At 48.4% G+C, this 25,815-nt stretch overlaps 1 protein-coding gene across 1 annotated transcript in view; it reads left to right on the top strand.

Annotated features, from left to right (window-relative positions):
* Positions 1–25,815, top strand: part of SLCO2A1 (solute carrier organic anion transporter family member 2A1) — an 87,389-nt gene that overhangs the window by 18,826 nt on the left and 42,748 nt on the right. Inside the window, exon 2 of the mRNA XM_026454168.1 lies at positions 22,451–22,588. Within this exon, the coding sequence (XP_026309953.1) occupies positions 22,451–22,588 (138 nt within the window). The remainder of the gene's footprint in view (positions 1–22,450; positions 22,589–25,815) is intronic.

The raw sequence follows: 25,815 nt of genomic DNA, 5'->3' as shown, positions 1-25,815 counted from the left end.
TGGAAGAGAAGAGGTTCTGGTTGCTATCATCTAAACATGATTTTCTGATGGGAGAGGAGCAAGCATGCCTTTCTTGACCTCCTGCCTTGACCTTTGCATATAACAGTTTCTTTTCCTTTCTCACATCAATGTGGAACCTGGGGCATCTTTTCTGAAAAGGGATTTGGGTATTTTCTATGGCATTGACTGAAGCCCCCCACTCTCATCTTTCATTCACTTTCTCCCACCTTTCCTTACCCAGACCCTGCAGATGTTTCTCTCCCTCTTTGCCTGTATTTGTTGATCTGAGGAGTAGAGAGAGAGGGAAGGCAGAGGGGAAAGGGAGGAGAAAATGCCTTGGGAGACACAGGGAAAAGTCAAAGAGGTGAGTTTGCAGAAGGAGCAGCCAGCCCTCTATTGAGAAAAGTCCAGTCTTGGTGCAGCCTCCAGAGATAAAGCAGACTCCTCCCATCTAAAGACTAGACAAAGCTGGGTGTGGTGGCTCACATCTGTAATCCAAGCACCTTGGGAGGCTGAGGTGGGTGGATCACCTGAGGCCAGGAGTTCGAGACCAGCCTGGCCAACATGGTGAGACCCCCATCTCTACTAAAAATACAAAACTTAGCTGGGCACGGTGGCATGGGTCTGTAATCCCACCTACTTGGGAGGCTGAGGCAGGAGAATCCCTTGAACCCGGGAAGCGGAGGTTGGAGTGAGCTGAGATCGTGCCATTGCACTCTAGCCTGGGCAACAGAGTGAGACTCCATCTCAAAAAAAAAAAAAAAAAAAAAAACTAGACAAAAGACTCCGTGGACCCACCAACACCCCCTATGGGGCTCCAGATCCTTGCTCTCTCAGTAGACAGAGATCAGATGTGTTAGAACATACGCCAAGTGATGAGGCCTTTGTCCTCCTGCTTTCTTGATAATTTAGCAAGTGAAGTTCTGTTAGGAACAGGTATCCTTGCAGCTGTATTTCAGGCAAGCCCTCCGTCTTAGCAAGGGAATTGTGCAGATGTGTAGAGTTTGACAAGGCATGAAGCTCTGGCCTCAGGGAGCAGAAGCAAAAGGTAGCAGACGTAATAAGACAAGACATTTTCCTTAGCTGGCTAAGGAAAGCTCTGGCTCAGGGAGCTCCAACATTGTGTAAAGCCCAAGGGAGGTTTATTTCAAAATCCCAAATGTTGCTACTGGATTGCCATTTTAAATTGGGGATTGGTCTTGGATTCCATGCACCAGAAGGGACCTTATCTTTTCTTCTAGGATGTGAGGTTGAATAGTTGGCAGAAGTGAGGCTGCCTTTCCTTCGAGTTAAAGTTAAGGTTTCCCTGGAGTTGGAGTTTCCCTAGGCTAAAACCCAGGGATCTAGTCCTAATGCTCCTGCCAGTCAGCCCCCTGCACCCCCTTCCCCAGGTGTGTGACTCAAGTTGTCACAATCTGTTTACAAGGCTGGAGAGAACTGGTCTTACTGTGCTAGGTGGTCAGAAAGTGCCTAGCTTCTCTCTCAACACCTCCCATCGACCCTTTTCCCTTTGCTGTAGACACCCCCATCCCTACCTCCCCCCTCTCCTCAGTGACCTCTCTGTGGAATTGAAGAGAGGACTACTCAGACCTGTGTCCCCGCCTGACTACATCTGCATCTGCATCTGCTCCCACACTCCCAGTGCCTCCCTGGACATCTCTACTTGGTCTCCCAGCCCCATGGCCTCAAGCTGCCTCCCCGCACTCGCCTAGCTCCCCCTGGCTTCTTGAGCTCCTTGCTGCCCTGACGTCACCCTCCCTTCTCTTGGACTCAAGTATGCACTCGTCATCCCCCACATCTCCTAGTCATCGGCCATTGCCTCCCCTCAGTGTCTCTCCCGCTGCCGTCCCCTGGCCACTGCTACTGCCTGACTGGAGGGTTTTTGTTTTTGTTTTTTGCCTTGTCCCAAGACCTTACATGGCCTCTCCCCTTCTAGCCTGCTACAGATTTCTCTTTCTGAAATGTTTGACATGCATTATCTCTGCTCAGAAGTCTTCGGTGATAGCCAGATGGAGATAAAACTCTGTAGCTTCTCTCAGGCACCAACCCTCTTTCTGACTTGGTTTTCTCTTCTCACCTCCCTGGAACTCTCTCAGACTAACTGGATCTTTTCCAGACCTCTAATCACCCATACGTTTTTCCCCTCCTCATCTTGTCTCCTAGGACTAGGGATGGCTCCTTTTTTCCTACCCACTTTCTGAAATTCTCCTTGTCTTCAAAACCCCAGCTCCAGCCTCACTTCTCCAGGGACCTCTCCTCACCGTCCCGTGTTCTGAGCCCCTCTGGCACCACTACTTGTACCGCTCCTTGGCATCTGCCATATCACCCTGAGAGTAGCTGCCACTATTGTGTGCATGTGCCTCATCTTAGTAATAGTATGCCCCTGGGGGGCTGGGGGAGGCAGCCTTGCTCAGCCCTTGGTCTCCTGTGAATGTGCTTGGTCTAGAATAATAATCAATAAATATTTGCTTACCATATAATCTCAAATGTTCCTTCTGGGCAAAATTAGTGATAATACACCCACCCATACTCACACACAGCCCCTGATAAAATCTGTCCAAGCTGGCAGGCCAGGGGAATTGTGAACTGTCTGCACCGTTGCCAGAGGTAAGCACCATTTCAGTCACCACAGGGAGACCCAGCATCCATTTCCTGATAAGTCTTGAACAGTGTGTGTTTTGAACTGTGATCTTCAGGAGTGTATCTCCATGTAAGCCACACCTGGCCTGGAATCGCAGGTGTGATAGTAGAGAGGGGCTCGCAGGTCCCTGCGGGAGCCTGTAAGCCGAGGAGTAGCCTAGAAAAGGGATCAGGAAAGGCATCCTGGAGAGGCAATGTTCTAACAGAGCGGCCAATGGAGTCAGAGCTAGGCAGGCAAGAAGGCCAGAGAGGGGGCAAGAGAGTGCTCTAGGCAGAGGGATAGAATGCACAAGGAGTCAGGATCCAGATATAGAGGAATGGCACAACATCAGTGTGACAGCTGCCACCACCTTCCTGAGCCGCCATGCGGGGGGAGGATGCCTCTTCCGGGGATTTGTCCTGGGAGGCACAGGTTTAGAGTGAGTCTGGAAAAGCAAATCAATCTGGAGCCTTGTCCTTTATAAGATCTGGAAGAATCGGTGAAGAGGCATTCACTGGTCGGTGGAGAAATGTCTATAGACACTCCGGTGGTTGCAAAGATTTGCCATCAGCAGAGAAGGCAGGGCACCATTCTGTACGACAGCTTCAAGAGGAAGGAGAGGAAAAGGTTTGACTTACAGGGAAAAGGAAGGCCCCCTTCAGTTTGTGTGGGCTTCCTATAGCTATGTGGCTCACATAGAGGAGAGGTCTGTGCATTTGAAGAAGATGCTCATGGGACATGAACAGCCAGAACCCTCCACGTGTGGACAAAAGGCGAGTGTGGACAGGAGAGTCTGGGAATGAGAAAAGAGAATGCCCAGGTAGGGGAGTGGAGCCCAAAGGCAAGACAGGTCAAGGGGTGGGAGCAGGGGAAGGAAGGACATGGGCGGCAGGCACAGGAGGCCTGGCTGTCCCCGTGTCTGTCCTCAGCAGACACTAACTGAGTAATAGATGAATTAAGGAAATAGCGAGCAAGTTTGGAGGGACTTGGAGAATATAAAAATAAAGTGACTGCTTCCTAAGTCACCTGAGAGCCAGAAAAGGATAAGCAGACTCTCCCCAGAGCTGGAGGAGGAAATGTGTGGTGGGCCTAGGTGAAATGGGAAGTCTGCGCTGGAAGGGACAGGATTCTGCCACGGGACAAAGGGGATCCCATGGCGTGTCTCCTGCTGCAACTGTGCACCTCCTGGAGCCGGCCCGTATAGAGCAGGGGGCAGCTCTTGCTGAAGGCAGGTTTTCTGATGAGCGATCCCTGGCATGAGACAGCCAGTACCTCCCCGGCACTGTGAGCAAGGCTGTGAGCTAGGGCTTTACAATATCTCCAAACACTCCTAGATAGCCGTTCATAGTCCCTACTGTTATCACCACCTCACAGGTGAGGATACTGAGGCTTAATATAAGTAGTGTAACTTGCCTGTCATTTTACTGTCTGTAATACTGGGCAAAGTCAAGAATCAAATCCAGGTCTCTCAACAGAGCTCATGCCCTTACCCTTGCCTTCAGGCCAAACTTCTGGCCTGGATATTCATTTCTTAGAGCTGCTGTTTAAAAAATACCACAAACTTGGTGGCTTAAAACTGCAGAGATGTATTCTCTCACAGTTCTAGAGACTAGAGGTGCAAAGGCAAGATGTTGGTAGAGTTGGTTCCTTCTGATGGGGAACCTATTCCAGGGCTCTCTCCTCGCTTCTAGTGGTTGCTGGAAACTCGTGGTGTTCCTTGGCTTGCAGACACCCCACTCCAACTTCTGCCGTGATTGTCAAATGGTATTCTTCCCTGTGTGTCTTTGTATCCAAATTTCCTCTTTTTGTAAGAATGCCAGGCAATGGATTAGAGCCCACTTGATTTCAACATGGTCTCATGTGAACTTGATTACATCTGTGAAAACCCTATTATTTCCAAATAATGTCACTTGCATGAGTACCGGGGTTAAACCTGCCACATATCTTTATGGGAGGCATGATTTGGCCTGTGATACCCAGCAAGGAGACTAGGGGCAGAGAATGTCCTCAGCATTTTGCTTTGAGTTGCAGAGACAGAGGGAGTAGGGTGGAGAGAGGTGTGAGACCAGTCGTGGGGATCATAGTGAAGAGTGCTGGGGGCTGCTTTCGGGGCTGGAGGTGAGAGGCAGTCTGGGGAGGGAAGTGGAGGATCCCAGGGTGTGGTGAGGATGGACATGGACATCTCCAGGAGATGGGGCCCTTCAGGTCTGTATCTTTGGTACTTTGTTCTTGATCATTGGTAGGCCAAGACGGTGGGTTATGTGACCCTCTTATGATCCACAGGAGGTCAAGTGGAATCTGGAATTGTGCTCAGAGCTTAGCGCTTAGGGAGGACTTTCTCTGGAAGTATTCCATAGGACAAAGAGATCTGAATGTTGGACAAAGCCTTCTCCTGCTGCCATCCTTCTACCTGCCACCAGAAAAACTGGGAGAAGTGACCACAGAAGTGTGCGATTTTCCTGTGTGGAGGGAACTGACTGTGTTACATACTGGGTTTTTATTTTGTTTATTTGACCACTTTATCCTGGCTGCCAAAGACTTGCTGTATACGGGACCCAGTTTTCATCACTTTTGGAATGATGCTCATCACTTTTGGAATGATGGGGTCTTGGAAGATAGCCTGTGGTCATGAATCCTAGATCTCTCGGCAGGCAGGGGAATGCCAGGGTGACCAGGTTGGGGTGTGGGAATGTTCCCATGCCAGAAGACATGTCTGCCAGCAGCAGGCTGTTGCAGGGGAGCTGCCGCCTCTGCCAGTGTCCCAGTGTTATGAGGTTCAGCCGGAGGCTAAGCTAGCCTGTCTGTAGCACGTGTGACTCTGGAATGCCATAGCCTCAGGAGCAACTCCACTGTCAGAGCGGAGCACTGGAGAGAGCCGACAGGCGTCCATGCACGTCCGTCCTACCTTCTGCTCTCATGGGGGTGGGCAGCCTGCCCGCCCTGCTTCTAAGCATCTGTTATTTTGGGTCTGATTACAGACTCTTGAAGCTTTGTTCTCAGACCCCCACTGTGGCTTTGAACAGGCAGGGTGTGTTGTGGTTTGTCGGGAGGTCTTCTTGGAGCAGCTGCTGCCAAAGATGATGGGTGGGCCCAGGCCACCCCCGGGCAGAGGTTCCCCCAGATGAGGGCTCCTTCCCTGTCCTGCCAGGGCACTAACTTGTTCTTGATGAAACCTCTTCGGGCTGTTCACCACCAGCCCCAAGGACACCCTCTCCTCCTCACTGCACAGAGGGGTGAGTCTCCAGTCTCTTGTCTGCTACAGAAAAACCTTGAAAAGGCCAAGAGTCAAAACTGGCTCTAATTCTCCAAATGGAGATGGTTGTATTGGGAGCTCTGGTATGGAGCTGGCCCTAAAATATCGACAAGGGCTTGCTGAATAACTTACTATTCCCGCAGAAATTTGGGGGGAGATAAATGGATACAATAGAAGGAAAATACCTGTTTCTACAATGAATTTACAACCCAATTTGTTAATTTTATATTTACTCACTTATGGCTTATGAGTGCCTAGGTAACCAATGGGGTCATTCACTGACATTTATTCTTTTCCTCTGAAATCATTTGTCATTGTTTGTGGAGAGGATTACTCCCTGCTTCTCTGGTCATTTCCCTCCTCTGCTTTGCTGGCACAACAGGTGTGTCCTGGGTGACAGGATTGCTGTGGGGCCCAAAACACTCATGGTGGTTGTAATTGCGGTCTGGGCTCAGTGCCCTGAAGGAACAACAGAGACCGGGTAACAGGAGGGACTTTCTTTACCAGCAGGAAGACGGATAAGTAGAAGCTCACCCCAGGCAGAAGGGATGGCCCCCACCCACAAAGGCTCTGAGACAAAACATCACCTGAGGAGGGCCATGCATTTTCCACTCAGCTACAGATTTCTGCTGCTTATTTTCAAGCAATGATGTAGGTAGCTTGGTACTGGAGAGGTGGCCATGGTGGTGGGGAGCTCAGCGACATTGGGAGGGCTGGGGGTGCTTTGCCTGAATTTTAATCTGAGGTGGGGGGAATCCATTGGAGGGTTTTTACAGGGATGTGACAGGCTCTGATCCCCATTTTTGAAGATCATGCGGACACACTATATGATTCTATTTATATAAAGTACAAAACAGGCAAACTCATCTTTGCTGTTAGAATCAAAAGACTGGCTCCCCTGGAGGTGGAGGTGTGTGGTGACTGAGAGGGGCTCTAGGGGTTTCTGGGAAGCTGATGATCTCTTTCTTGATCTGGATACCAGTCCCTCGGGTGTACCTAGCTTGTGAAATGTTTCAAGCTGTACTCTTATGATGTCTGCATTTTTAAAAGATGAGTGTTATATGTCAGTAAAGTTCTTGAAAGATTACTCTGGCTGTTGGTTAAAGAATAGATCAGAAGAAAAGAGTGGGTGTAGGAAACAGGTAGGAAGTCATGATAGTGGGCCAGGTGAGAGCTTACTGGGACCTGGACTGGAGGTGGCCAAGCAGGTGGAGCGTACAGAGTGGACTTGGGACTTGGTTTGGAGTTGGAAGAAGCAGGGCAAGAACTGGAATGGGGAGGAGACAGTGGTTGGGGGCATGGATTTGAGGAACTGAGGGGAAATCAGAGTTGAAACATGTAGAATGAAGTTTGATGTGAGGCCCAGCAGCAGACTTCAGTGCAAAGCCCAGGATCCCCACAAGGGTGCATGAGCAGGGCGCCCATGGGAGGCATGTGGGAAGATGGGCACAGGGCTAATGACAGAGCCCAGACACCATCAACATCAGGTGGGGAGAAGGAAGAGGGCTGCCACAAGGATTTCAAAGAAGAAACAGTCAGAGAGAGAGAGAGCTAGAACACAGGGACAGCAAGTGACATCACAAATGGCAAGGGGAACCCTGCAGAAGATAGGTAAAGCCATTGCTGGAGGGCCCACTGGACATGGCACTTAGGTAACTGGCAGTCTTGGTAAAAACAATTCAGTTGCACCTTCCCGCTCACCCCAGGCAGCATGGTGGAGCAAGGTGATGGATTTGGCATCAGTAGCCTGCTGCTATTTGCTAACTCTGCCCTGAGCCTCAGTGTCCTCATCTGTAAACAAAAGGGATCACATGTACCTCTTAGGGCTGATATGAGGATTAACTTTATTCAGCAAATATTTATTAAACATTTATTATATCCTAGATAGTCAGTCAGACACAGAAAATACAGAGTGACCAAGAGTGACAAGTAGGGAGACAGAAATAAGTAAATCAATGAGTTGATGTGAAGAAAATAAATGCCCCCCATGCTTCCCTGCAGCCATCACCCAACCTTCTTGGACTGTGGGGTCACTCCTTTCCTGACCAGATTCCTTGGGGTCAGCTTCTAACATCCTAGCTCTTCTGATACCACGTCCCCAAACCCCACTTTCTCACTCTGAAAAACTAGCTTCTCTTTCCTTGAAGGCAGGAAGAGAAGGGTTTAATCTTCAAACTCTTCCAGGATGCAAGAAAAAATATTGACATCCCATCCTATTATTAGAACAGAGTAGGAAGAATATAAAATAGTGAAGTTTCCATATTGATGTTTGAATAATGTCTAATAGGTCTGAATGTCCTATTCCTGCCATAAATGGATGCAAAGCAGGTTCTTTTCAACCTAACAAATTACTGCCAGCTTTCCAGAAAGACAAGATGGCACTTGATGAAAATGTTTCTGGCTTAAAAAAAAAATCAATTGGAAAATGTCTAAAGAAGAAATTGGACACATATTTACATAAATACCCGTGATAATTATGTTTTGAAGTGTTTCTTTTTCTGGGAAACCAGGCTTCCAACTGACCTGGAAAATTCATCTTGTCTCACATGCTTATGTTTCCTATCTTCCAGAATGTTTTTTCAATCTATGGTATCTAAAGCCCAGACCCCTGGCCCCCTGCCATGGGGCAATCTTTCACTTGTGAGCTTCCCTTTCACCTTCTTTCACAGACCTCACCACTCCAGCTCTCCACATGCTCCATTCCTACTACTGAGCTTTGAACAGGGCACCATTAGGAAAGAAACACAACACAAAACAACTGAAGCAGGATATTTCCCTTACCCCTTCACGGGCAGGAACTGGAGTGCACGGGCGCTGGACCTAGCTGGTCGCTTCGGCACTGGCAAGGATGAACTCCACTCACTCAAGTCCACTGTGTTCCACTCCTTGTGGAGGGGGAGCACAGGTCAGCAGGTGCAACAGCTGGGGCTAGCGCTTTTGGGTTCCAGCAGGAGCAAAACTCCTTGTGGGCCCCATGGCAGCATCTGGAGGTGGGGTGCCCATGACCCCTGAAGCCCCAGAAGGAATATTACAGTGCCCTTTTAGCCCATCCACGAATGGCTTAAGTATTAACAGCTCAGTGGAGGGTCAGTGTGACAGGCTTTTGCACCCACACTCGTGACACCCAAATTCTTGTCTGGCGTCTAAGAGGAATAAGGTTGCACAAACGAATTGAAAATGGTAAATGCGGGGGATTTAACAACCAATGAAAGTGGCTTAGCTGTAAGGGAAACTGAAAAGGGAGCAGGAAGGTAATCTTCCCTGGAGTCAAGCTGTCCCTGGACGGACACCTCTCCGAAGGTACGTTGTCAAACTGTCCCTCTGAAGTCAAGAGGCTTCTCTCCAATGTCCAAACATAGTCTCTGATGTCCAGCTGTTTCTCTTCCCTCTGCTGGCAGAGCCTGGGGTTTTTATGGGCTCAGGATGGGGGTGCAGGGCGGTGGTTGTGGAAAAGGTAACATTCAAGTCGGAAAACAGGAATGTAAGCTCTCACTTTGGGCCGCAGTTTCAGGCTTGAGGGTGGGGCCCTCGCCAGGGACCTGCCCTCTTCTGCCTGCGTGGAATTTTTCTGCCTCCTGTTCCTATCACAACCACAATACAAAGCTTTTTAGGATGCCTGGTGTTATTAGGAGCTAGAAAGTTTGTCTACCTCCCTTTCTTGTGCTCTATCTTCCTTCAAACAAGGCCGCTGCAGTAGAAATCTGTTTCTTTTTCAGATTGTCTTGACTTTTGTCTTTTCAAGGGCCCCCAGGAGCCTCTCTTATCAAAGGCTTTTTTAAGCTCATAATAACACAAAGTGCAAAAATACAAAATAACAACAAAACACTACAAAATTATGCAGATTGGCATTTCCAGTGTCCATTTAAATTGTATCTTATATGATGACCTTCCACTGAGATTTTTGTTGAAGTTGAGTGTACTAACCTAAAAAAGTGGTGAAGAGCTCCTGGTCAGGTCCAATTCAGTCAGGACTTTGCTCAGACAGTTCCCTTAACCAGAGTCCCCCAGGCAGTGTTAAAGGTGGAAAGAGAATCCACCTTGCAGTTTGCTTCTCTGTGCCTGTTGTGGTTTCCTGTGGCCTCCACTGAGGACAGATGTACCAGTCCTCCCAGAGGCTGTTCTCATTAGGCCTCAGAGGGTGCCTTTGCTCAGTCATATTGGGGAACTCTGCCAAACAGTAAGGTCAACTCTGTGGGCAGTAAAGGCTGGTAAGGGGACTCAGGAGAGAAGAAGGGGAAAGAGTTACACTGGGCAGTGAGGGATCTGTTGGAGGCCTGGCTCCTCCAGCCCCCTGCAGCCTCCCCTCCCAGGCAGGGTCTCAGGCCCAGCTCCACAGCCTGGCTACTCCCCTCTTAAGGAACAAGGAAACTGTGATGGAAATCTATGTGTTTCTTCCTAGATTGTTCTGATTTTTATATCTCCAATGACCCACAGGACCATGTCTTATCAAAGGCTTTTTCTAATTCATAATAAAATGAATAATACTAAAGATACCTTTTGTCATTGCTATGAGGAATATCACCAACTTTGACCCCAGGCTGACTATTTTAAATCTCTGAACTTTATCTTGTGCAGGCATTCTTCCTGCGTGGGAAAATATTGGATTTCCTGAATCACTTCTTGAAAGAGTCATTCTCCTTTGGGGCATTGGGCCATGGTTTGGATTCACAGCCACACCCTGCAGAAGGGACAGGAGGGGTGAGCAGGCCGACCGCCGATGGAGGACTTTTATTCTAGAATGCACTGGACTTGTGCTTTGCTTCCTTCATTTTAGGGGCTGGGGGTAGGGAGAAGGATCCTACTCCCTGCTTCAGCTCTGAGGGTCTTTCAGATGCACTTTAGAGAAGCCAATCTAAAAGCCCTTCCCACCTTCACATGCTTGCAGTTTTTTGTTTGTTTGTTTGTTTGTTTGTTTGTTTGTTTTTGAGGTGGAGTCTTGCTCTATCACCCAGGCTGGAGTGCAGTGGTGCGATCTTGACTCACTGCAGCCTCTGCCTCCCAGGTTCAAGCGATTATCCTGCCTCAGCTTCCTGAGTAGCTGGTATTACAGGCCCTTGCCACCACACCTGGCTAATTTTTGTATTTTTAGTGGAGATGGGATTTTACCATGTTGACGAGGCTGTGCTCGAATTCCTGACCTCAGATGATCTGCCCGCTGCAGCCTCTCAAAGTGCTGGGATTACAGGCGCGAGCCACTATGCTTGGCCAGATGCCTGCATGTCTGATGACACTGGGAAGCAGCCAGGAGTCACCCTTCTGAGTTCACTTCTTTATCTTTATTGCATTAGGGCCTCTTGAGCCCCAAGCCTCACTTCCCAGGTAAGGAGAACTGCCAGCCAGGACCAAGAATGAGTTGTGTGAATGGAGACAGTGCAATGGAGAAGTGGAGATGGGCATACACCCAGAGCCAGCACCACCCTCAGACCACCTGCCGTCTGTTGGAGATATACCAGCCATTTTGGAAGACTTAGTAAAATAAAGGTGGTATCAAGACTCATGAGTGTAGTGGGAGGAGAGGAAGGATTTGGTATATTTTTTGGTTTGACAGCCTAGTCTCTGACAAGCACATATTTCTTGAAGCCTTTCTCTTTCCCATTGAAAAACTGGGGACAAAATGATTTGTCTGCTAGGTTTAGCACCAGGAAATAGATTGGTTTATGATTCAAGATGGCCGACTGAACACATTTGTCTCCCCTCCTCCCTGACACCTTTATTATAATGAAACTAATGAAGAAAAAGGAGAAAAACCAATGACAAAAAAACTGAAGAAGGAGAGAGACTATGAATTGATGAAAGATTTCAATAATTTCAGCAGGGTGGACAGTGGTTGGGAAGTCTTGATGGATGAAATAGAATGGAGGAAGACAGGTGGTCAACTGCGTGCACAGGACCTGCAGTAGTAGGGAGCCCGCAGGCTTGGCACAACCCAGAGAGGCAACAGATTTAGAATTGGCGAATGTGGCAGAAGGAGAAGTGGGATTAAGGGATTAAGATAGAACAGCGCTTTACCCCACGGAAAACACAAGCAACCTTCTCTCCTAGAATTAACGGAACTATCAGACACTGTAAAGGTTTGTGCCCAGGAGGGAAGCCCTGCTCCTCTGGCTCCAAGTTTGCCTCCCACAAAGTGATCTGATAATAAAGATACTGATAGAACTATTAAAAGTTGGGAGGAGTAGGGAGAAGGGAGCATCGCAAGTATAAGTGTGCTAAATCCTCTTCTATAGTAATAGGCACCATAAAATGGTAAGTCAAGAAACTGCAGAACAAGTGTATTATTTTGAGATGTGTGGATGTCATCAACAGAGAAACTAAAAACTAAAAGCAGAGATGGTTGTTCCCAACCTGCAGTACTGGTGGTGGGCTGGCCTGAGTGCAGAGCTGGGCTTTGTCATTCTAAGCTCTTCCACACTACTTGATATTTTAAACATATGCACGTGTTACACTGATTTAAAAAAAATAAAGTGTGGAAAGAAATGTAAATTGATTTTAATTCCATAGGTGGGTTCCAGTTAACTATGGAATGGGAGGACTGGATGCCTGTCCACCGTTGCTCAAATCCAGGGGGGCTGTCAGTGTGGTTGTGCAGTTATGCTTCTTCCCAAGAGAGGTGTCAGTCTCAGAGGGGGGTTACCACTGGAGGGTCTTGACTATGAGTTGTCCAGGTCCTTGGCATTTTGAACAAAGAATTGACCAAAGTGCAGAAACAAAGTACCGAAGGAATGAAATGCAGGCATGAAGCAGTGAAAGCAGGAATTTATTAAAGCAAGAAAGAACTTCGCAGGGTGGGAGTAGGCCCTAGCAAGTGGCTCAAAGGCCCAGGTATAAAGTTTTCTGGGCTTTAAGTACCCATTTGAGGTTCTTTCCTTTGTCTGGATGAAGGCTGAGGTGAATTGGCACCTTATGCAGATAAAGGGAAGGTCCCTGCTGGGCCTGTCGGCCAATCCAAGGCACTCTCCTTTTCCATCTGAGTTGTGGTGGAAGTGGGAATGTTGCAAGGAGAGTAGCCTTTGATCCTTTGTTACTCAGAGTAGGGAGATGGGGTTTTCCCTTTTGCTTTAGCTGTAGGAAGTTTGTGTTAATTGGCATTAGACTCCCTGCCCCCAGACCTTGGTGTTTTTTTTGAGGAAGTTAGCACAAACTAGCCTTAAGTGCCTTGTCTCCAGACTCTGTTCTCCTGTCTCAGGTATTCCCACCTGTCTGGTATGCTGTCAGCTCGGCCTAGAGAGCAGAGGAGCAGAATGTCCCCTGAGGCCAAATTCACTTTCAGAGGTTGGGAGGGACTAAAGCCAGCAGCACCTGGATGTCCCCTCCCTCTTTCAGAGAACTGTAGCATGGCCCTCAGCACCCCGAACTCTCCCTCCCTGCATCCTGTTGTCAATGAAGAGTCAAACTCTGGCTCCAAATACATCTCTTCAAATACGTTACAATTGTGAGTGACCATGGCCTGTGACACAGCCCTCAGTAAGTCCTGAGAACGTGTGCCCAAGGTGATCGGGGTGCAGCTTGGTTTTATACATTTTAGGGAGACATGAGACTTCAATCAAATACATTCAAGAAATACATTGGTTTGGTCCAGAAAGGTGGCACAACTTGCAGTGGGGTCTTCCAGCCTATAGTTAGATTCAAAAATTTTCTGATTGACAATTGGTTGAGTTTACCTAAAGACCTGAGATCAATAGAAAGGAAAGTCTGGGTAGTTAAGATAAAGGATTATGGAGACCCAAGTTCTTATTTGCAGAGGAAGCCTTCAAGTAGTAGGCTTCAGAGGGAATAGGTTGTAAAATGTTTCTTACCAGGCTTAAAGACTGTGTCAATGTCAATGCTGGAGAGAGAGATATAATGAGGCATGTCACATCACCTCATTATACTCTCACTTCCTGACATGGCCTGAAACAGTCTCTCAGGTTAAGAGTGTCCTGACCAGGAGGAAGTCCATTCAGATGGTTGGGGTGGTGAGGGGGAATACTTAGAATTTTCTTTTTGGTTTATACCTGGTGAGGGTGAGAATAAGGTTTTTCTGTGCTGTTCTTTTCTTCTCCCTTTTCCTCCCTCCTTTCTTCCTTCCTTGGAAGAATTGTTTCATTCAGATTGCCCTGTCAGAGTCCTGTTTGGGAAAGCAGATAGCTGCCATTTAGGGACAGAAGCAATTGTTTCAAACTGGGAGGTCACCAGCTGTGTGTCTCAGTCCAGCCCCATCTCCTGCCCTGAAAGGTTTTCCTCCGACTCCTGGACGCTTTTAGTACATTGAATCACCTCAGAGAAGTCGCATCCTAGTGGATATCGATGGAAAGGGTCAAACTCTGTAAGATATTTGAAGAGATTTATTGAGCCAAATATGAGTGACCACAGCCCGTGACACAGCCCTCAGGAGGCCCTGAGAACATGTTCCCAAGGTGGTTGAGGTGCAGCTTGGTTTTATACATTTTAGGGAGACATGAGACTTCAATCAAATACATTTAAGAAATACATTGGTTTGGTCCAGAAAGGCGGGACAACTCGAGGTGGTGGTTGGGGGCGGGGGGGCGGAGGGGAAGCTTTCCAGTTTATAGGTAGATTTAAAATTTTCTTTTCTTTTTTTTTTTTTGACGAGACAAACATGGCGGCCGCCCCGAACGACACGCTCCGCTTTATTTTATACAATCGTTTGTGGAATGTTACCAAGTCACAAGACACATTGTTGTTTTTCTGACCTTTCCCTGACTTTCTGGATTTTCAAGATGTTTACACATAAACAAGCCCCCAGGGTCTGCTGTTTGCAGCTGGCTCCTTTGTCCTCCCTGTTTGCAGGGAAGGAACACCCTGCTTCGTTTGCAAGAGCAGGACTTATCGGGAATGCCCTGCTTCGTTTTCAAGAGCAGGACTTATCGGGAACATCTCGTTTGCGAGCATGTAGTCCTCCACATTTCCCCTTTCTTTATTTACAAGTTTGAATTTCTTTCAAAACCATCATTGCATGTTGGGCTTGCTGGGATTCGGTGTTTGCCCTTTGGCACCGTCTCCAGCAGACTGACAATTTACTACGGCCAGCATAGCCAGGAATAAAGTCAGTGGGGTTTTGGGCTGCCCAGCTTGTTGAACAACCCCTTCAGCTTTCTGAGTAAGCTTTTTCAGTTGACCCAGTGTCGGGGGCTCTGCACGTCGAGTTCCGAAGATGAATGTTCTCTGAGCACTCAGATTCAGCTCCTGAAATTCCTTGAGGAACTCTTTGGATTGGCTCCTCTTTGCCATGGCACTGTTTCAACTGTTGAGATGGAAACCACTCGTCTCCGGCACCTGCCCGGGGTGTTCCCCCTCCAGTTCCTTGATCTCGTGGAGCCACGGACCCTGCTCGCTGCGCCAGATGTTGGGGTCCGCGTGTTTCCTAAACAAAGGAATGAACACACAAGAAAACACACGACGAGACAAACATGGCAGCTGCCGATTTAAAATTTTCTAATTGACATTGGTTGAGTTTATCTAAAGACCTGGGAACAATAGAAAGGAAATGCCTGGGTTGCGATAAGAGGTTGTGGAAACTAGAGTTTTATCAGCCAGATGAAGCCTCCAGGTAGCCGGCCGGCTTCAGAGAGAATAGATTCTACATGTTTCTTATCAGACTTATGGTCTGTGTTGATGTTAATGCCAGAGAGGTATAATGAGGCCTGTCTGACCCCCACATCCTGTTGAGACCTGAACCAGTCTTTCAGGTTAAATTTTAAGAGTACTCTGGCTGAGGAGGAAGTCCATTCACAATGGGGATGGGTGGGGGTGGGAGGGGGGCTTTGAATTTTATTTTTGGTTTACATGGACATAAGACATCAGTTGAATTTTCTAGTTTTCCTTCCCTGGGATTTGTGTGGAAAACATCGGAGTGGGTGGACAGCACAGTCAGTCATTAAATAGGTAATAACCCTATGGGGATCACACTTCAGACCTTCCGCAGGTGTTGCTATAACCACGGTTAGATGCCACTGTGACCTAAAAATGGTTAGATCATAGTTCCGATGTTTAGTTTGGAAAAGAGAGGCATGAACATGTAGATCAAAAAAAGCCATGTCTAGACTGTCCTTTGATGCTTTCTCCTTCCTCCTGAGCTATGGGGGCCTCCCTCCTTGTCCTGTGGCTTATCCGCCATGGTCATCTCACTTACGTCACTGAAGCGTGGCTTGGGCCAAGTCCCCCACACCCCCAACTTTACCTTGCATCTCAGTAGCTTTTTAGCCTTTCTTAGCTCTTTGACACAGGTGGTAAAAAGTTCTCTCTTTATTAAAGATCTTCATGTCCACTCCAGTTTCTGCGTTTCCTTCCTCTTTATTTTTGTTAGGATTGGAGAATGAATGAGGCTGTCGTGAGTATGGCCGTGACAATTAGAAGCCTGAGTGCCTCCTGCCCTCCCTGCCCTGCAAGAATGTTGCTTGTCCTCCGTGGGGTTTCTCTGCCAGCTTCCTTCTATACGATGTGTCTCAAGTGATGTGTTTACCTTAACACACACACACAGCCCTTGTCAACCTGGATGTTTAGATTAGCACACACACACAAACCTAGATATTTACCTGGGTTTTGAACCTGTCAAAGTAGGCCTCTTGAATAAACAAAGGTATTCCAATGACATTGCCAATGCTCATGATTAAAAAACAAAAAACAAAAAACTGTTGAATTCCCTTCAAAGCCCCAGAACATTATTTTGAATACCTCATGGTTGCAAATCTTTTTTCAAATGAATTTCTTCTTTAGCCAACTTTATTGAGGTATCTAGTTTACATATAATAAAATGCACATACTTTAAATGTTTGTTGAGTTTTGACAAATATATAAACCTGTATAAATACCACCACAAAATTAAAATGTAGAGTGTTTCCACCACAGTAGAAAGTCCCTTCATACATGACTGCAAATCTTATTTTAGTTTGGGTTTAGCCAAGTGAATAAGTAGGGCAGCTGAACTGACAAATGCTGTTTTGTGCCTTGTAAGTTGTGTGGCTTATAGACTGATCAAAAGCAGCACCAAAGGAGCAATGTATAAATGATTGATGACAGACCATGGGAACAAATCTGCAGCCTCCCAGAATGGCTACTGTGGTGGATGTATGTTCTGGAGCTTGGGCTTATCAGTTAGAGTACTTTACAGACATATTGTTCATTTGACGATTGAGCTCCAGTTACGAACTGGGCATCATTTCATGCACTATGGATTTGTTCTAAAAAACACACATTGTATTTCCACCATGAAGTCTCTATTCTGGTGGGAGAAAATGTCAATAAATGAGAAATCAAATGCGTGATGTAATTTGGGGAAGCAATACCTGCCGAGTAAAGAAAAAAAGTGGAGTGAGGAGATAGAAAATGATGGTATATACCATTTTAAAGAATATGATGCAGCCCATGTAATCTATCTTTATTTTCTTTTCCTTTTGTGAAGAAATTGCAAGACTCGAATTCTACCAAAGGTGTTTTCTAAAAGGCACATGTTATCTTTCCATAAAGTATATTCTGGAGAGTGCTAGCATCTATTATAAAGTAGTGGTGATGTGTGTGTGGATGGGGAGTTACATAGTTAAAGAAGCATGGAAAGTTGGCTTAAACAACATTAACTAGGTCTTTACTATGGAACTCAGAACCTTTAATATGCTAATATGATTGCACGTATTCATGAGGGAGGACTGTAGCATGTTATGTTTTCCAGTTTTTTTTTTTCTCCAGGGAGTTGTTTTGGCCTAGAGCATCTTAAGCAAGTGATGTTCTGTGTAACACATTGTGAGAAATTCTATTCTAGGGTTCTCAGACTATAGGAGAACTGAAAGCAACCGGGAAGTTAAATTACTCGGAGGGCAAGAACAGGGAGTGGAGGAAGCCTCAAGTTACTGAATATCCCTCCAGGATGTGGAGCACTCACCAGGCAGGGTGTGTGCCGGGCAGGTGGCAGGGGCCTGCAACATTCTGTGGTGCAAGCCTCGAAACTCAGGTGTTATCATAGTTTCCGTTTGCTAATAGGAAAACCTGCTGCTCAAGGAGACCCAGTTGGTAGCCAAAGGTCACACTGTGGCTTACAAAGTCAAGACCCGAACCTAGACCTGTTTGACTCCAAAACTTAAATAATCAAAAACTGTAAAACTTTATTGCCTAAATAATGGGGAAGGGTAGGTTGCAACCCAACTAGCAAACCTTTTCCTGCTCCCACCAATGCATCTCCATATACTCTTGAACCCGTGTCCTCCTTGAGGGATAAGCTTTTGTTTTATCTGCACGGTGTCGAGTGTTCCTCGCTGTGTCTCATGCTGGCCATATAGGAGGTACATGATAAATTTGAGCAGCCAAGGTCATGGTCCCATCACATAAGCTCAGTATACGGGGCCAGATGGCTGTGACCCTGAGTGATCCTGACAGAATCATCTATCGACTTACTTCCCTTTTCCCTGCCTTTTCTCCCTGCCCTTTTCTACCTTGCAGCCATCAGTCTGATCCCTCTCCATATCCACTGGAACTGAGGGGCCCAGATATATACAAACACCTCTGCCAGGGACCCCATGAGGCACCCAGACCTGACAGGGCTTGCAGGGGCCAACAGCTGGTGGCCAGATTGGCTCTGTGAGGGGGTGGAGGATATGGAAAGGAGCCAGCTCTGGCTGGAGTCTTTCACCCAGTAGCTGGGGGGAGAAAGTGGGGGAGTTTCTGTACTTAGAGGCATGTCTTTCAGGAAAAGATCTGAGACAAATTTCCTCTCCCACCATCCTCATCTTCCTCTCATGAGACAGCTGGGGAAGTTGGTGGTGATTAGTCACTCTTGTTAATTCATTACTAATTTGGATGGAGGGAGACTGGTCTTTTCTAAGCCTCATGATCAGAAACTCAAGTGCTCCAAAACTGAACTCATGGTCCTTGATCCCTTGATCTGCTTATACTCTCCTCCTTCTGGACACTGCCCCCATCCCCCCGCCCCTGTTTCCATGCATGCATGGCTCTGCCCTCTTCCTGGCCCTGAGGCTGGAAACAGCCCCTTCTCTTCTTTCACGCTGAATCAGTGACAGCCGTGTCAACTCAGCCTTTGCAAGAGCCTCTAATTTGGTGCCTCTCCACAGCCCACTACCCCAGTCAACCCTCGTCTCTCCCACAGTTGTTTTGACAGCCCTCACTCCTCTGCTAGATGCTACTCTTGCCACCAGCCACGTGCCAAACCTTCAGATGCTTCTGTACAGGAGTTAGCACAGGGTGCTGGGATTTTTAGAAGCCACCTTGAACTAGACACACAACTGAGCTCCATGCTGGGCCCCACGCTGCTCCTGAAGGGCAGGGGAAGTTATTCAGTCAAAGAAGGGGAAGACTGTGAGCAAAGGCATTGACACAGTGTCCCTGGGGAACTCCGAGAGTGTGACCTTGATGTGTTTGAAGGGCAAGGTGGCAGCAGGTGCTACAGCTGTCTAATGCTGCATACCAGAACAATCCAAAACTTAGTGCTTAAAACAATGGCCACGTTTAGGTTGCTGACAAATCTGACAAATCTGCAATCTGTACAGGGCTCTTTGGGGATAGCTCATTTCTGCTTTCCTTGGCATCGGGGGCTGGGGCTGGAATCATCTGAAGGCTGGCTCAGTAACTTGTCTGGCGGTTGACCCTGGCTGAAGACCAAAATCTGAACCGGAGTTATCAGTGAAACATTAACATGTGGCCTCACCACGAGCAAGGAAGACTGGGCTTCCCTACAGTGTAATGTCAGGGTACTCAGGGTCCCAGGGGAGAAGAGCCAGCCAGATTCTTTGTCCACTTTTAGGACTAGCCTCGGAAGTTACATAGCATCACTTTTCTTCATTAGAAGCAAGGAGCTAAGATTGGCCCATATTCAGAGGGAGAGAACACAGACTCCACCCCTCGAGGGAGTGTCACTGTAAGAGGTGTATGTGGATGGCAGAGATTGGTGTGGCCATCTTTGCAAAATACAATCAGTCTCAGCAGAAAATACGAAGGCGGGCTGGGTCCAGGACTGTAGCATCTTGGCTATCACTCCTAGAGTGTTGGTTTTTACCTTACAGAAAGTGGGGCGCCAGTGAGAGAGGCTAATTCAGGCGTGACCTGCTCATGATTGTGCTGGAGAAAGCTCATTCTGGGGTGGTGTAGTGGAAGATTTGAGAGGGGTAGGCAGGGGACCTGCGAGAGGCTGTTGCGGTGATCTGAGGAGGGATGGTGAGGGCTTGAGTCAAGGCTTACACCTGGAGAAGAGGCAGGGCTCCAATGTGGGAGACACCAAGAAGAGACCACAGGGCTCAGGGAGGGGGCAAACGCCAGAGGGTGAGGAGGAGGGACATCAAGAAGGAGTATTGGTTTCTGGCTTGGGAAACTGAGTGAAGGTGATGGGGAATGAAGGAAAAAGGGGAGCAGTTTATGGGGGAAGATGATGAGTCCTATTTGGGAAGTGATTGGTTTGAGGGACCTACAAGTGTCCAGGTGGATACATCCATACATCCAGCAGACAGTGGGGTGGACCTGCTTGCAAAACTCTGGGGAAAGTTCTGGGTGAAGACCTGAGATTGGAGGCCATCATCCTATGGCAAATGGGATTGCCTATGAGCAGGTGCAGAGAAGGGGTCTAGAGGCAGACTTTGGGGGCATTACTCTTTAGGAAGTGGTTAGAGGAGGAGGATCTGGCAAGACATCTGAAGTCAAATTGTCTCTTTCCTAGGTCTGGCCTGGACCAGGGAACAATCTGGGTTCGAGTGAGCTTTGGTGCCCTGTTTCCATGGAAAATGACAGGATGTTGACAAATCCCATCCCCATCACTGTCACTGTCCTGTGCTGCTTTCCTATAGCTTATAACCTATAATGTGGCTCTTGTCTTTCCTTCAACCTTATAGTGGCAATTCCTATGGATTAGGGAATTTCTATGATTGTTTTTCTTTTTTTTTTTTTTTGGAGACAGAGTCTTGCTCTGTCGCCCAGGATGGAGTGTGGTGGCACAATCTCAGCTCACTGCAACATCCACCTCCAGGGTTCAAGCGATTCTCCTGCCTCAGCTTCCTGAGTAGCTGGTATTACAAACATGTGCCACCACACCTGGTTAATTTTTGTATTTTTAGTAGCGACGGGGTTTCACCATGTTGGTCAGGCTGGTCTTGAACTCCTGACCTCATAATCTGCGCGCTTTAGCCTCCCAAATTGCTGGGATTACAGGCGTGAGCCACCACGCCCGGCCTTGCTTTTCTTTTTCTAATCTTTCACATCTTACCCTTTACACAGATGGTCAGAGCCAGAAAGAGTCCTCTAGCCACTGCCTGGAAACCGTGTTGCCCCCCAGACTCTGCTGGTAGAAGTTTCCCAAATAACGCATTTGTGGCTTCACTCCTGGTGATTTTGATTCAGTAGGTCTGAGCTTGGGCCTAGCCTCTATATTTCAAAGGCACTCCCACCTCCTCATCCATGTAATTTTGAATCAAAGCTGAGTTATGAACCATTGACTTTGCCCAGTTACCTCACAGTTGGGAAAACCCAGGGCACAGAAGGGAGAAAAGCATACCCAAGCCCAGATTGTTCCCTGGTCCAGGTCAGACGTAGGAAAGAGGCAATTTGAGCTCTGATGCCTCTCCAGATCCTCCTCCTCTGACCATTCCCTAAAGACTAATGCCCCCCAAACTCTGTCTCTAGACAGAGACATGACCCTTTCTGGCTAAGCTTGCTCTGTTGAGTGAGAGGCAGGTCTAGACCTGGTCCACGCCAAGCATCAGGTGACTAGCACAACAGCTGAGAACCTGGGGGAGCCCAGAGCTCAGCCTGCAGCCAAATGGGGACATCAGGAAACCCTTCTCCTACCCTCCCTGATGTGTTATCTGTCCCCATCCACCATGGAACTCACGTTTACTCAGTACCCCGGGACCAGGTATGAGGCCAGGTGAGATACAGAGATAAATGGCCTCAGTCCCTTCCCTGGGGCCTTGATCATCTATTAAGCAGGCAGCAAGCACAATCAGTCACAGACATTCCTGATGAGAGGCCAAGATAGTACTGATAAGAGATGAGGACGTGGATGGGGACATTCATTCAAACTAGGTGCTTTGGGGATTGTGTTATGGTGCCTTACTGGAGGCATTAGAGGTGGGCCTTGGAGGACAGGTGTGGGGAATGGAAGACAAGTCAAGAGAGATGGATCCACGTGACTCAGGCTTGTTCATCTCCCAAGAGCGGTCTGAATTGGATGGGGAGTGGCCTTCAGCCCTCACAGGGCACAGGAGGAGGGCAGACGTGCAGCCTGGGGAGCACTGTGGTACTGCTGGGGAATAATCCCAGATGCTCAGCTGAGCAGTTAGGCCCTTCCCTTGGGGATGAGTCCCCAACCCTGTCAGATCTTCAACACCCAGTGGTTTCACTGGGCCACGTATCACAATAGTGATGAGAATGCAGTAATAATAGGAATGGCTAGCACTTTTGGAGTGCTTCCTGCAGGGTGCAACACAATGTTGCAATGATGACATTTCATCCTGGAGACCCTGGGAAGTAAGTGCTCCTAGAGGCGAGGAAACAGAGGTCAGCCTGCTGGGGCCCCTAACAGATAGCTGGGAGGGCACCAGGGCTTGTCGTCCAGAGACCTCACATGCCCATCACTCTTCCCCCAGGTGTTTGTGCTCTGCCAAGGCCTCCTGCAGCTCTGCCAACTCCTATACAGCGCCTACTTCAAGAGCAGCCTTACCACCATTGAGAAGCGCTTTGGGCTCTCCAGTTCTTCATCGGGTCTCATTTCCAGCCTGAATGAGGTAAGCAGGAGGTTCTGGTCCATCAGACCCCACTTGTGCACCACCCTGACCACAGGATCCAGGAGAAGCAGAGGAAAAGGGGACTGAGATGTGCACATAGGTGCAATGTCTCTTTCTGCCAGGTAACATCAAATGAAACAGCAAAGATCCAGTGGGTGCAGTAAGAGCAGCTAGATTTCCTGAGGCCTGACTTGTGCCAGGTACTGAGCTGAGAGCCTCCCACGCCTGACCTGGGGGCCTCTTCATGGCAGCCTTGCCAGCAGGTATTCTGTTCAGATAAGGATACTGAGGCTCAGGAGTACAAGTGGCTTGCTCCAGGTGTGCAGGGCTGTCTGCCCTCAAACTGTGCTTCTAATTGAGTTCTGTGCACTCTGCCAGCCTGTGGGGCCCCTGCTCCATATGTGGTCCAGGGAGGATAAGCTCCAGGCATTCAGGTGGGTCAGCAGCCCTGGGCCCAGGCATCTCCTGTCTTATGAGGGCCACAAGAGCCAGAGCTCTTAATGGCCTTGACTCTCAGATGAGATCAGAGCTCTATGGCCTCCTAGCATTTCCCGCCATCCCTCAGTGACTGCATATTAAAGTTAGAGGAAGACAGGGTGGGCTGAGAAGCCAGAGGAGGTAAGAGGTCAGAGGGCAGGGCCTGCCAGAAGCCACTGGAAGCTGGGGAGAGAGAGTGAGTGGAGGCAGCAGAACCCCTTCATCCTGTCTCCACAGTCTAGAGACAGGGCTCCTGGGCTGGCTTCCATCTTCTCCCCAGGGCCACTCTTCCTGGATGGAGGCAGGCAGTGGTCCCTTCCCCAGAGCCGGTTGCTCCTCTGGAGCGTCATGAGGTCTTCCCTTGACTTAGTGAAATTCAAGTCGTTGCCGTCACTTAGAGCCTGCGCCCCTGTCCCGTGGCAGCTTCTGGCCGAAACAGAACTGTAAAAGAAGGCAGATATCTCCTCTCCCCAGCCTTCTCCTGCTGGAACAAGGCTTTCTCTTTCACCCCTGCCCGTGCCTTGATGGTTCACATAGTAGTGACCCCAGGACCACTTTCCTGTGCCAGTCCCTTCTACAGTCCTAGGAGGGAGGTGCTCTTCACAGTCACGTTTCTCAGACAAGGAACCCTGCATCGGAAAGCCTGAGTACTCCGCCCAGGTCAGCCCCGTCATGTGCATGGTGCAGCCAGGGTCTGAGCCCAGGGCTGTCTGAGGGCTGCATGCTAAGGCCTCCTCTGTGAATCCCTGTCTTCTCTACCGCACCTCCAGTCTCTTGCTCACAAGCACTGCTCCAGCCAGTCTCAACCTCCACAAACGTTGCTGGAATCTTTATTGGTGTCCCTCGCTTCATGGCACCCCCCCACCATGGGCTCTTTCCTCACACATATGACATGCATGCACATATACACGCACGGTCCTGCAGCCTGTCTAAGTCATCCCTGCTGGCCTGAGACCTCCTCCTCTGAGCTTCCAAGCCCATGTGTGTGCCTTCCCTGCTTTCTGTGCCAGGTGTGTGTCTGTGTACCAGTCTGTGTGTGGGCCTGTGTCTCTGTCTGTCTGCTTGTATTGCTATCCTGAGCTTCCTGGTGTTGCCTGGTGACTAGGTCTGCCTGACCGTGTGGTTGCCTCCTCCTCCAGGAAAGCACCCTGGTGTCCCTGCCCTGCATTCACACAGAATGACCCTCAGCGATGTTGACCTGTGACTTTGGCAATGCCCCTGGCACATGTTGTCCTCACTCATGATGGACATCAGGAAAAACAAATGTCTGACATTTGCGTCACTACGGTCCTGTTCCATGGCCATGGCAGGCATCACTAATTACCCATGTCCCTTTCCTGCTGAGTTCATGCACAGCCTCAGAATCCTTCTCAACACAGTATTCTGAGTCCTGCTACTAATCAAAGTCAGAGCTGGCATATGAGGCGAATATTCTCTTTCACCTCAGCCCAGGTGGCAGCCAAATCTGTGATCTCCCATGGTTAAATTTTTGTTAAATGTTGACCCTATGCTTGGAACAAAAATGTGGGCCCAGAAACAATTGGATTCCTCAATGGGCTGGGAGTAGCTAGCTAGGACTTGTAGCAGGATCTGCTTAAGACAGGAGGTTGATTAGGCAATGAAAGAGCTTACTATTTTCCCAGGGATAGAGTTCAATCAAAAAATAAAAATAATTCACCCATTAACATCTTTCCCAGTCGCAGATGAACTTTTCAAGAACCTGACTTCAGCTCATGCCTGTGGGCATGATTTGAAGCAAATATCATCAGATAGTTCATTCCTCTGACCTTATAACCCTCTGTGTGTGTGTGTGTGTGTGTGTGTGTGTGTATCTGTGTCTGTGTATGTTTGAGTATTTGTGTGCAACTCTGTATGTGTCTGCCTGTGTACAGTATATGCGTGAAGCCTGGGGGCATGTGAGAAGAGAGCCCGATCTGGTGCAAGGTGAAGGTGAGGCTATCTGGGTCATGGAGTGTGCAGCGAACCTCCAGGAAGCATGAACCTGCAGTCTGTAGCTCCCAGTCTCAGAGAGCCTTCTGTGGGCCCAGGAGTTGATATGAAGCCTTTGACGGGCTGGGCGTAAAAGGCCAGCAGCAGGAGGAGGAACTTAGTTAACAAGAGAAGACATGGAGCAACTTGGCTTGAAGCAGCAGCTTCTCTTGTCCACTACGAAAGGCCAGGGCTGAGCCCTAGAGGCTCCCTGCCCTTCATGCTGCCCACCAGTGGCCCCTACTCCCCTTTGGTTTGAGACGTTGAATGGCAGGGGCATGTCACAATGGGCGTTGTAACAGCTTTCAAAGAGTCTCACAGCAAGTCCATGATAGTGTTTCAGGGGCTGCTCCAGGGCTGAGGAGACTGAAGTCTTGAGGCCCTCTTCTCAGCCAGAACAGCTGCATTTGGGGGGTTTGTTTTATATTAGGGAAAAACAGTTTTTTCAAAGGGACTCTGTGGCTGAAGAAAAGTTTGAGAACAAGATCTTAAGCCAGCATTAGCCATAACACCTGTGGAGGTTCAGCTTCCCACAGAGAAACAAGTGCAGGCCCCTCGAGAGTGCGGAAGAGCTTCTCCTCTGTCCCTCCTCCCTGAGAGCCCCTTTGGGGTCCTCCACCCACCCTCACCCAGGCCTTCTAAAGTCAGCCACAGTCAGCATAGCTGATATGATCTGGCATTTACAATCATTTTATGAAAAGCAATAGGGAAATAAGAAGGAAATAAACAAAATCTAGGAAGCAGAAGAATCAAACTCTCTT

Source organism: Piliocolobus tephrosceles, chromosome 2 (genome assembly GCF_002776525.5).
Source record: "Piliocolobus tephrosceles isolate RC106 chromosome 2, ASM277652v3, whole genome shotgun sequence".
NCBI classification, from domain to species: domain Eukaryota; kingdom Metazoa; phylum Chordata; class Mammalia; order Primates; family Cercopithecidae; genus Piliocolobus; species Piliocolobus tephrosceles.
This window is presented reverse-complemented; position numbering and strand designations above follow the sequence as displayed.